Raw genomic sequence first — 12,184 nt, 5'->3', positions numbered from 1 at the left:
TTTCGAAACGACATGTGCGGGTTGGAAACCTCTGCAGTGTCATTCCCACTGTCTGCACGGAGCGAGCAACGCACGTTTATTTGATCCCGAACGGTGTGGCGGCTTTGCAGCGCTGTTTGGAGGACACACGCGAGTGCCAATGTAAACGTGCCAACTGCCAACATACGAAGTAGCAACGTGCCGACTGTCAACATACGAAGTAGCAACGTGCCAACGTGCAAACGCCTTTGCCCCCTCAACTCTTTGTGGACGACGGGGAGGCGGACCCCCCGCCGAATAATTTGCCCCCAGTGTGGATGCAGTGCGGGGCTGTTTTCCCCAAATTGTGCGAAATGTGTTTATAAAAAAAAAAAAAAAAATCGTGCTAAAGCGTCATTTTAAAAGGTGTTTATTTTTTTTTTTACCATGTCGTGGTGAGGAGTTTTCCACCCCCCCTTATCACTTCTCCAGGAATCACTATCCTAGTAGAAGCGGCTCTTTGGGTGTCTCTCACATGTGTGGAGTAGCCCCGCGCGAGAGGCGATTCCCCCCATGCGGTGATACCTCGCGGGGTTCCACAAAGGTACAGAAGTGAAGCGGTTGATAAGGGGGGGCTCTCACAAAGGTACAGAAGTGAAGCGGTTGATAAGGGGGGGCTCTCACAAAGGTACAGAAGTGAAGCGGTTGATAAGGGGGGGCTCTCACAAAGGTGCTCGCACAAAGGCGCTCATACAAAGGCGCCCGTACAAAGGCGCTCATACAAAAGCGCCCGTACAAAGGCACCCTTTGGGGGAGCTCGCACATTCGTGTAACATTACAGGGGGCTCCCGTCGAGGGCACCTCTTTGCCGCCCACCGAATCAGCTCTTCTGAAGCGACTGGTAAGAAAAGTCGATGACGACGGAGGAAAAGTGGTTTATAAAGTCGTTGTAAAAGTTGGGCTTGAAAATTTTGACCTTGTCCAGCTGCAGAACCAAACCGGCGTTGTAGTAGACGCTGTAAAAGTTGGACACGGTGAGGTTGCTGAGAATGTTCGCGTTCAGCTCCTGTATCTTTTTGGTGACTGGATTCGAGCTGACGATTACTAGGTTGATTTCAAATTCGTAAAACTTGGTGTGGAAATTTTGAGAAAGTTCTAGTCGCTCAAAGTAGTCCTTAAATAAGATGAGGAGGTACTCCTTGATGGAAACGATGAAGGTGCTGGAGGGGACGTTGTTGATAATAATTTTGGGGGCGGTTGGGTCTCTGAAGAGGTTGTTGTTCTCCAGTGGCTTCAGCTGCAGGTACATGATGACTTGGAAGTTGTTTTGGCTCAGGTCGACGATGGCGGGGTAGGTGCTCAGGTGCATCTCGGGCATGTCGCTCTCCGCGCTGCGATCAGCACTGCCACCGCGACCGTCACCACCGCGTTCGCTTCCGCCGCTCCCACCGCTAGCATCACTTTCCGCACTGGGGCTGCCCCCCTGGCCGGCCTTCTTCACCACCTTGAGGACAAAGTTCGACTTGGAGTACCTCAGCACAATGTCGTACACGTCTTCGATGGAGGCCTCCGGCCTGATTTCGAAAACGTCCTTTTCGTCGAGGATGTATATGAGCTTGTAAAAGGAGGACACCTCGTTGTACCTCACGCCGTGGATGTGGTGTCTCGCCTTGGACAGCTCATTGATGAGCGTGGAGACAGTCATGTCTCTGTAAACGTTCTTCACAAACACATGTGAGCCATCCGAATTGTGAAGAAAGAACTCCACGAAATGTTGTTCATGCAAATTTTGGAAGGAATGTACTTGGGTTATATCAAAAGATTCTACTCCCCCCATTTGGAACCCATAGTAATTATCCAGCTTATTATTATGGTGAAGGTCAAAGTAAATGCTAAAGCCGTAGGATAGCAAGCACTGAATGTGTGGCACGCTATTCTTCAACCCTTTCTTAAAACTGATTCCTTTTTTGTCGATGTGGGTCAATTCGAAGAGCTTATACAGATAGGGCGACAAGTTAATATGGCACAGAATATTTTGGAGAAGAATTTTTTCATTCACTCTGAAATCGATGTATGGCAACATCAACGTGTTGTTGTAGTTATCTCGGATGACCACCGAGTTGGCCATAAAGCCTAAGACGCCACTCCTCCAGAATATGGATGACGTGTTGAGAGCGGATATCATGTCGGTACACTCCTCCATGTCTTCTTCATTTTCTAACTTCTGACATTCTATGTTCAATTCTGAGGTCGTCAGATCTTTAATCGTGTCGATGTATTTGCCGTCTTTTTTTCTGACCCTCATGATAAGCCTCATTTTTTCCTTTTTGCTTTCTCCCTTGAGGGAATCACTCAAAATGGGGTTGCTCTTTTTCAGCGCCATGTGCGTATGCTCATACAGATCCTCTTCGTTAAACCGATCTTCGTAGGAGCACCCGAAGAGGTCCAAATAGGTCTTCCCAAGCAATTTGAAAAAATTGTACTGCACTATGGTGAGTGTAAATGCGGGGGTTAAGTAACTTGGGAACCCATACAGCGTCGTGGAATTGTTGTGAAAGCCGCTAATGCTCGTTTTCAGAGAGATGTATTTTGTCTGGTAGTTTATCATAGCGGGTAGGTAGATAACTCTGGAAATTAAATAATCGTGTATCGCACTATGTTCCGACTTAAAGATGAAGGTGATGTTTCCCTCTTCATTCAGGTAGTCCTTAAACGTCTTGGCCTTCTTATCTTCCAGGTGGTTCTTCCCCTCTAGCTTGGCTTTCCCCTTACCATTATGGTTGTTATACTTGGACGTGCTGCCGACAAAGGTGAACAGGTCCTTCCACTTGTAGCTCTTCGTCGTTATAGACTGAAACGTTTTGCTCAACAGGTCATCTATTTCCATATTCATGTTGAAATTTTTCACTCGAACGGTTCTATGTACATTTGGGAAGTGAATATTCACGTCGATGTTCATCAGCACATCTGAGTTATTCTTCTTCTTGCTGGCCTTGCTGCTGCTGCTTCTGTCCGCCTTGGTTTCGCTACAATATTGAGACTTTTCAAAGTTGAATTCGAAGTGGCTCATTTGGCTGTAGAAGTTCTCATGCGACTCCACTGTGGACAGGTAGATGATCTTCTTCATGGCGATGTGGTACGACAAAGATGCTACGAAGGAGAGCTGCTTCTTCTCCAAGTGCACATACACAGAGTCGCAGTTCGGGTAGATGCACACGGACGTGTTGTCCTTCATAAATTTAATCACTTCCGAATTTTTTGTTAAATAATTTAGCAGGTAGGTTACCAAGCTGTCCTCCGTAATGCCGAAGGGGATATTTTTCAGCTTCACATTTTGTAAGTGCCTTCCCTTTTTTATGTACAAGGGTATGCTCCTCTTCACAAAGGTGTCATTCTTTATATCCATAACGGTATCATGCAGGGTCAGATGTATGAGGTTTAAAAATTCCTCCTTTTCCGAAATGGAGACGATGGAGGGGGCATCCGCGAAGTAGTAATTAATCACATATTCCATGTTCAGCTCCTTGGGTATGGTTACATACGATTCGTTAAATATAATTCGAAGTTCCAGATCGTCTACATTTTTCATCTTCGTTTCTTCTTTCAACTTGGTCTTGACGTGTGTCAGCACATCCGCCACGGTGTAATTCTTCGGGATGTTACAAATTCGTGAGGCGCCAAAAATGTGCTTCTCGTAAAGTCCCGCGTTGTACTCGAAGCAGACCACGGAGAGGTCCAACTTTTTATTGTCAATTTCGTCCGCCACGAGTTTTCTCCTTAACTCCTTTATGACTACGCTTCCTTTTTCTTTGCCCTCCTGGTTTGGCTTCTTCACCTTGTTGGTTGAGTCATGCGCCATAATCTCAATGTGCAGCGTGCATGGGTCTCCAGATTTGCACATTTTGAAAATTTCGCTGATGGTTCTTCCGTACCGTATGACATCCCTGTAGTCATTTAAGACGTACTTTTCGCTTCCCTTAATGAGGTAAAAGTTCACGTATTTGTAGATCCACTTTCGTTGGTAGCCAATGGCAAATCGTAGAAACTCCGTGATGTACATGCTGTGTGCAATGTTCACAACGGTTAGAACTCTCTTCTTATTTTTGTTAAACATGAGGTTGAAGGTGAGAGTCCCCTTTTCCTCACTCACGTTCAGCACGGTGTTCTTTTCAGACTTAAAGTCGTACTTTCTGCCGGCCACATTTTTGAATACATCATCTAGGGGGGTGAATAGCGGTTTGTGCACAATGTACAGTTTGGTTCGGTCCAAATTGATAAGCTCTGTGAGTTCCCCTATAAAAACGACGTTCTGCTCCACGATAGTTTTTGTCTTCATCAAAATGAAGGACTCCTCGTTGAGCAGCAAAAATTCGTCAACCAACTTTTTCGTGTTAATATGATTCGCCTTTATGAGGAGGAAGTTGATGATGTCCTTGTTCGTTGCGCTCAGGGGGACGTTAAAAATGACCACCGGTTTGTAGGCCACCCCGTCATAGACGTATATCGAGAGGGTGTACCCACTCACGGAGATGTTATTATAGTCGATGTAGTCCTTCACGAGGATCTCCCTCAAGACGTTATCGTACAGCTGAGCCGTCTTCAATTCCGCATCGGAGAAGTTAATCGAATCTACCTCCGATATGTTGTCCAAGTCGACGTAGTTCTTTTTGGACCGTTTGTGTTCATTATTTTTTTTCCCCAATGAAATGAAGGTGCGTAACTGGGCGCCCTGCCCAGAATTGATGTACTTCTTCACATCCGTTATTTCGTCATTATCCACGTAGAGCGAAAATTTGATCTTCTCATCCTTTGGCAACTTCTGCCATTTGGAGTACATGTCCAGCAGTATAGACTTGAGCAGCTTATCTGTGGTTATCTTCTCTGGCACGTTAATAATATGTGTAATTTTTTTTTCATTTTTGTAGTTCACGTAAAAGCTAAGAGACCCAACGGGGTTGTTAAAGTCGATTACGGAGGGTAGCGAATCGAGGGGGAACATCATATAAGAGTCGAAATGCTCGCTGTTCCGAATGTGGTTAAGATGATCTGGGTATGCCTTCATCAAGAGGAGGTTATCCTTTTCTATAATTTTTACCACTTCTTCTATGGTGTACCCAGGGGTGGAGCTAAAGTAGTAGTCGTGATTCCTCACCCTGTCCTTATCCCTCGGAACGATTACAAATAAATTGTACAGCTTTTCTTTCTCCTCCACGGGGATGTTGAAGGATCCCCTCATCAGGATATTGATGAATTTCCACACCAATAATGCGAGGGGCACATTCTTTACTGATATCTTTTTGGAGTTGTCCCCTAGGTACAGTTCCAAATTTTTGGTTTTCTTGGACGATTTTTTCACCTCCAGTAGTGGGTTTTCGTTTGAGTCCTTTCCGCTCAGCTCGAACAGCGACGCCAGGACGGTCTCCATCATTCTGCTCGCACTGAATTTTATCTTGTAGAACCTGCTCAGCATGTTGAGGAGGAAGAGGAAGGCGATTTTTTTGCCCCCCCCCTTGGGCTCTTCCTCGTCTTCGATGTACACTTCGGGGTCTTCCCCCCCGCTCAGTTGGCTTCCGCCCAGTTTACCGCAGCTCAGTTGGTCACCGCCCATTTGAGCGCCGCTCAGCTCGCCGCTCAACTCACCGCTACCCGGTTCGGCGCGCACCGCCTGGCAAGCACCCCCCACGGGGTGCCTCCTGCTGTACACAAAGAAAAACTCGCGCAAGAAGGAGTCCGATATGAAGGCATTGGTATTCCTCAAAATCAGGTGCTTCAAATTGTTGGCGCCAATGTATAGAGACAAGTTGTGCAGGCTGTAGGGGCCAAAATTATAGTTGATGTAAATGTCCAGCTTCTTTACGTAGATGTTGCTATCGGCTAAATCGATTTCTAAGTTAGCTAAAGATTGGAAGTTATTTTTCGTGAGAAATTTATTTTTAATGAATATGGTGTACAAATCATTGTGGTTCATTTTTAACTCACTGACGGGTAAGTGGTCATCCACATTTTCCCACTTCTTCTCCCGAATGGTAAAAATTTGTAAATCCTTAAGTGTATTCAAGTTGAAGGAAATCAACTTTGCGTTGATTATGTTCTTCACCAAATTGCACAACTCCAGAGCGGTCAAACTTTCCGGCACATTCATCAGAGTCACCCTGTCATGATAAAAGTATGACTGATCGTCCAGGTAAAAAATGGGAATTTCCAGGTGTATAATTTTGGAATCCTTCAAATTGATAGACTGTGGGATTTTTACATTTTTTAAATTGTCCACATCTGCACAGTCTTCTGTCCTCTTATTTCGAATGAGTAGATGCTCCTCCTTCTCGTTCAGGTGCTTTAAAATTTCATATAAGGTGAGCGATTTGTCGTAAATGATGGAGCTAATCACGTTTGTCTTTCTATTAAAGGAGAAGTAATCTAGGCAAGTGTATATATCCAGGATGGACATGCCTTTCTTATACGAGTTAGTATTTATAAATGTAGACGGCACGTGCACTATTTTGTTCATAATATCTACTGCGAATAGATTTAAGGTGTACGCTTTCTGTATCGGTGCGTTGTAAATGTTCACTTTTCTACTCGGGTTGTCCAAGTAGATTTCAAAAAAGTTGTAATAACTTCCATTTCCGTATAACTCTTCATCTTCCAAAATGGTTATTTCTTTGTTTATGTACTCGATTTCGTTTTCACTTCGTTGTGGGGGTTTTTCATCCGGCACCTTTTTCTTGCTCGACTTGTTCAGCATCATTTTGATCCCCCCAGATGGGGTGTTTTCGCCCAGCTGGGTTGCCTGGTCGTCGCTCTTTTGGGATGCCTCCTCGTCGCTCTTTTGGGATGCCTCCTCGTCGCTCTTTTGGGATGCCTCCTCGTCGCTCTTTTGGGATGCCTCCTCGTCGCTCTTTTGGGATGCCTCCTCGTCGCTCTTTTGGGATGCCTCCTCGTCGCTCTTTTGGGACGCCTCTTCATCGGTCACCTCAGATTCCGCGAGCGCTTGCACAAACTCGTCCTCTCCAGGGGGGAACCCCTCACCGTCTCTATTCGACTCGTATAAATAGTCAAAACTTTTGGGTCTTATACTGTCCATGTCTTTCTCATCAACCGACGCTATTACGATTTTTTTCCCTATCGATTTGCTATAGTTGTACAGATCTTGTACATTCCTAATGGAGAGGGGAATTTCCTGAAATTTACTTGGGTTGTAAAAGTCTACTTCCTTTGGGACTAGGAAAAAATTAAACTGATCTATTGACATATCTGTAATGTTGCTAATCCCTAGGATGCTCATCTTGAGCATTTCCAAATCGCAGTTAACGTCTGACGTGACGTGGATGGTGTTCTTCGAGATGTGCCCATTTTCAATGTAATAAATTGGTATATTGTGCACGCTGAAATATTTTTCCATGTACTTCTTCACCGTTTCGTTAATCGCGTCTACTCCTTCATCTCCGTCAATGGAAATGGATTCGTACTTATCGGTACTCTCGTCCGCCTCTTCCTTCTCCTGCGTGGGCTCTTCCTTCTTTATAATAATTTCGATGACTTCTCCTCCGTTTATTATCCTCTTGTCCACGACCAGGTTGCTCAAGTTATCTTTGATCACGCTTATGTCCTCCTTGGAGAGCAGACTTCCGTAATTCGACAGGATTTTCAAAAAGTCTACGTTGCGCTCTTCTTGGTCCCTTTCGCCTTCCGCTTCCTTTCCGCTGGGGGGGGCCTCCGTCGGGTTGTCCGTCGGTTTGTCCGTTAATTTATCGGTCGACCTGTCCGCCGATCTGCCCGCCGATCTGCCCGCCGATCTGCCCGCCGATCTGCCCGCCGATTTTGCTTCTTCCCCTTGGGTCTCCCCGCCAAGCAGGGGCATCAACTTGTCCGCCTCCTGCTGCAGCTTTTCCTTTTTCAGTTTCAGCTCGTCCACTTTTTCTTTCTCCTTCTCCGCTTCGCCTTTCTGAAAACTCCCCTTCTGGTCCTCCTTCGCCTGTGCTGCTTCCTTCCCCTGTTCTGCTTCTTTCCCCTGTTCTGCCTCCTTCTCCTGCTCCGCATGCCTCGCTTGATCGGGGTCCTCGCCCCGCCCGGCGCCGCCATCAGCCTCGCCTGCCTCCTCGCTTGGCCCTTCTTCTCCCGTCTCGTTTGCCTCCTCCTCCTCCTCCTCCTCTTCCTCCGCTTCGTTCGATTCCTCCGCTTCGTTCACTTCCTCCGCTTCCTCCCTTGGGAACGTCTCCCCCTCCTGGGCGTCCCCCTTTTGGTAGCGTCTCACAACCCCGTCGGAGGGTTCCCCCTCCCTTTCCTCGTGTATCTCTCTAATGATGTCCTCCAGCAGGATGTACTTTTCATCTGGCCCAACAAAATAAATGGCCATATTGTGTATGTCAAAAACGGAATGCCTAAACATGTTGATCGACCCAGCATGGTGCGACTTGACTTTTCCAAAATCCATGTCAAACCCAGTTAGCTCTGCATCCTCCTCTTCATCATTTTCCACCACCGGGATCATCTGCACCAGCGATTCCTTAATTTTATAATCTACATCTTTAAAAATTTTGCTGAACAAATTTTTGAATAACAAGAGGATTTTCCCCTTGTTGAAGGTAACGTCCAAATTAGGTGTTTTCAAAAACGCACTTACAACTGTCTTTTTCCTAGTAAAAAATGTGGTCTTATATAAAAACCTTAAATTTAGGAGGAAGCTTTTTTCTTCCTTCTTGTTCTCATCGCTGTCTTTGTTATGCACAGTGCTGTAATACAGGTCCTTAAAATAGTTCATGTGCTTATCGTTCTTCAGCATTTCTCCAAAATCGTAAATACTGGCGTCATCTGGGATGACATCGTCCTCTTCTTCCATTTCGAGATCTTCACCCGTGACGACGGATTTGTCCTTTCGTTTTACGTCCCTCTTCCCCGCTTCGTCATCCTTTTGTGGCCCTTTTTTTGCCGTTCCTTTGTTGTTCCTACGCGGGTCAGCGTCGTTCCTCTGGTTGTCTCCCTCCTTGCTCGACGGTTGTTCCTTCCCTTTAACTCCACCTTCGTCGTCTCCCTGGATGGTCTTTTGGCCATTCTTTTCACCGTCCTTTTCGCTGCCTTTCTCGCCATTTTCCTCGTCTGCTCCGCCCACCTTTGGTCCATCCCCCCCCTCCTTCTCTCCACCTGTCTCCTTTCCTTTCTTCCCTTCTTTCGCCTCCTCCTCTTCCTCCTCTTCTTCTTCCTCCTCCTCCTCGTCCTCCTCATCGGGGGCCCCATCTCTCCTCTTTAAGTTGCCCTTATCGAAGCAATCGCTACTTAGGGGCACCACCCGATTGGGGGCTCCCTGTCTTTCTTCGTCGTACTCGTTTGTAACCACGTCTATCCTGTACGTCTTTTGGAAATCTCTTTGGTTTGGCAGCTCCCCTTCGCTGGGGTCCCGCGGCTGGTCTGGTTCTGCCCCGCCATATGGCTTCTTGTCATCAAGCGGTTTTTTGCCAGCGTGTGGTTTCTCCTCATTGAGCGGCTTCTCCTCATCGTGCTGCTTCTCCTCACTGTGTAATTTCTCACCAGAGGCGGCCTCCCCCCGGACCCAATCTTCATCCCCATCCAGGATGGTAAAATTCGACATGGCCTGTCCGGAGAACCCGCCCTGCTGGCCGGCGCAGGATGCCACCTTAATCCCATACCCAGCACCGCGATCCTCCTCCTTGGGCGGTCTCCTTAATTTGCAGTACGGGCAAATATAGCTTTTCTGAAAAAGGCTAAAGATTTTCCCATTGGGATAGACACAATTGGTGCATACGTTGTTGTAAATACAATTCTGGTCATGCGGGTAATGCAAAATGGCCTCCGGATGTTTCACCAGGATTTCTTGCGCGGAGCTGTTTATACCATTCACATTGCAGAGGCAGGTGTTAAGTGCACTAGCGGGGATACACACAAGGCAGTTGTTGCCATAATTGAGGTTGATAAAATTCTCCTTAAAGGCGCATTTCTCATAAGTACTTTTGTCATAATTAGAACAGGGTATACAGTACATGCTACCTGATGGGTAGTTAAAGTGAATTAGGGGGATGGCATAAAAGCAGCCATCGCCAATGTACTGGGAGCATTCTGGGCAGGGTAGTGCGGGTTGTCCTTCACGTTCTAGCGGTAGTGGACGATCTCTTGCTATTTCATCGGCAGTGGAATCTTTACGAAAAAACTTTCTAATTGTTATCCTTTTTAAAATATTGCTACCGTTTGTGAGGGGGCTGGACACTGTTATATGTTCCATTGGTACATTCCCCCCATCAGCATCTACAATGGCGTCTGCAAAGGCATCTGCAACAGCGTCGGCTTCTACCTCGTCTTCCTTCTGTGGGTTCTTGTTTAAAAATATGTGATACTCACATATATTCTTTTTGGCTTGCTCAGGGTTTTCTTTCTTCCTAAGGAAGAGTTGGCCAACCTTGACAGGCGATTTGACCTTAATTTGGATTTTATCATTTATAAAATTTTTTTTCTTCTTCACTGGTATTTTTATAATCCTTTTAAATCTCTTGGGCTGAATATACACAGGCTCTTTAGCATGTCTACCAAGGATGTACCTATCAGTCGGTTTGTTCCCCCTCTCGGAAATTCCCCCCGAGTAGGTAAAGATCCTATTATATTCGGTGACTTCTTTTTTCATTTCATCATTTGGCTTAGAATCTGGGATCTTGCTCATAGGGATGTTCAAAAGGAACTTCTTAACCTCTCCATAATTTTTATAATGGTCCCTAATGAGGAAGAAAATCTCCTTCTTTGAGTCTTCATAAGCCTTCATTTCATGCTTCAGTGCAATTTCTAGCAGCTCTAGGTTGAAATCGAGAACAGGTTTGTACAGATCTAGGAACTTATTAAGCTTAATCGATTGGAAGGAGCCGCTATTGGAAGAGAAATCATCTTGACATGCGGCCTTACTTACGATGTTAATGAACAGAGGGTCATCTATCTCTCTTATGCTACTATCTGATAGGTTAATTTTTCCTGGGGCTCCATATAAAAACTGCTCACTTGATATACCACATGTTTTAAATTTTTTATCCAAATAGGATTTCCTTATAGATATGTCTTCTGTAATTTTTTTAAAATTGGCCAAGTCCCTCTTAATGTATGTATTTTCTAGTTTAAGTAAAAAGTTGCTTTTGTTTAGCTCTTTTTTGCTTTCCACATCTTGGCTGTTATTCTCCACTTGGGGTGCATTTTTCTGAAGAGCCTCCCTAATATCAACAATGACATTTGCTATAGCCCTCTTCTTAGCTCCATCGTCAATTTCTTTATACTTTTTATCTAACAGCTTTAAAGTCGCCGCTATATTTTCCTTGGTCACTATTTCTTTGCTTTTTATTTTGTTTACTAATTCGCTGTCCACCTCCTGCAACAACGTTTTGTATTCTTCCTCCGCCAAAAAGGAGAGGTGCTCCACTAAGTTGCTATTCTTTGGAAAACTCCCAAGTAGCTTTCCCTTCTTTTTGCTGCACAGGACATCATGCGCTGCGAGGAATAGCAGGCTCAGGGGGAAAAGCAGCGCCGCCCTCATGTTTCGTTCTCGGAGATTGATCGCGGTGACGCGGCGCAGATCAGTTCGGCGCGCCCTTCCGCCCTACGGAAATGGGTCCCAAGGTATCTTACAAATGTGCGTGCGTATATACCTATGTATGTGTTTGCGTATGCGTTTGTGTATTCGATTATGTGTGTGTATTTTTTTCGTTTTTTCTGCCTTTTTTGCAGCCTCCGTTTAGCGCAAACCCGGCGAACAACTCACACCGCGGGCATCTCCTGTCTTGGGAATTTTTCTTTAATTCCCCCTGCTGTGCCCTTAGCGCAAATCTAATCAGCGTCGCAAAACGGATACAATAACTGAGCACAAATTTTTTTTCAACACAAAGATGTAGATGTAGAGAGAGGAAATCAAATTTACAAATGAGAGAACTACACGCTTTTTCACATCACGCTGTGCAGTTTCTTATCTTCTTTTTTAGTAACATAAAAATGGGCGTTCATTTTTACGCAACTTTCAGCCGACAGAGATATGGCCGAATGCACATGCGTATGCATGCTCGCGTAAAAGGTGCCTCCTCGAAAGCCTATACTCGTTTGGCATACATGAACGTATGGCGTGTGACATTTAAGCGAAACTTGAACCACTTACAATAGTCGTTCGAAAAATATTTCCTGTTGCAGAGTGTTTGTTTTGTAACTTAGCATTTCCCTTATTCGCTGAATTAACCGAGTGGTTGTATAC

General features: G+C 45.5%; 1 protein-coding gene across 1 annotated transcript; it reads right to left on the bottom strand.

Annotated features, from left to right (window-relative positions):
* Positions 1-838: 838 nt before the first annotated feature.
* Positions 839-11,479, bottom strand: PVX_085550 (hypothetical protein, conserved; the record flags this gene model as incomplete). The annotated part of the gene is made up of 1 exon (XM_001616723.1): positions 839-11,479. The coding sequence occupies one exon, from the start codon at positions 11,477-11,479 to the stop codon at positions 839-841; it is 10,641 nt and encodes a 3,546-aa protein (XP_001616773.1).
* Between the last annotated feature and the right edge of the window lie 705 nt (positions 11,480-12,184).

The sequence above is a fragment of the Plasmodium vivax genome, chromosome 13 (genome assembly GCF_000002415.2).
Source record: "Plasmodium vivax chromosome 13, whole genome shotgun sequence".
NCBI classification, from domain to species: domain Eukaryota; phylum Apicomplexa; class Aconoidasida; order Haemosporida; family Plasmodiidae; genus Plasmodium; species Plasmodium vivax.
This window is presented reverse-complemented; position numbering and strand designations above follow the sequence as displayed.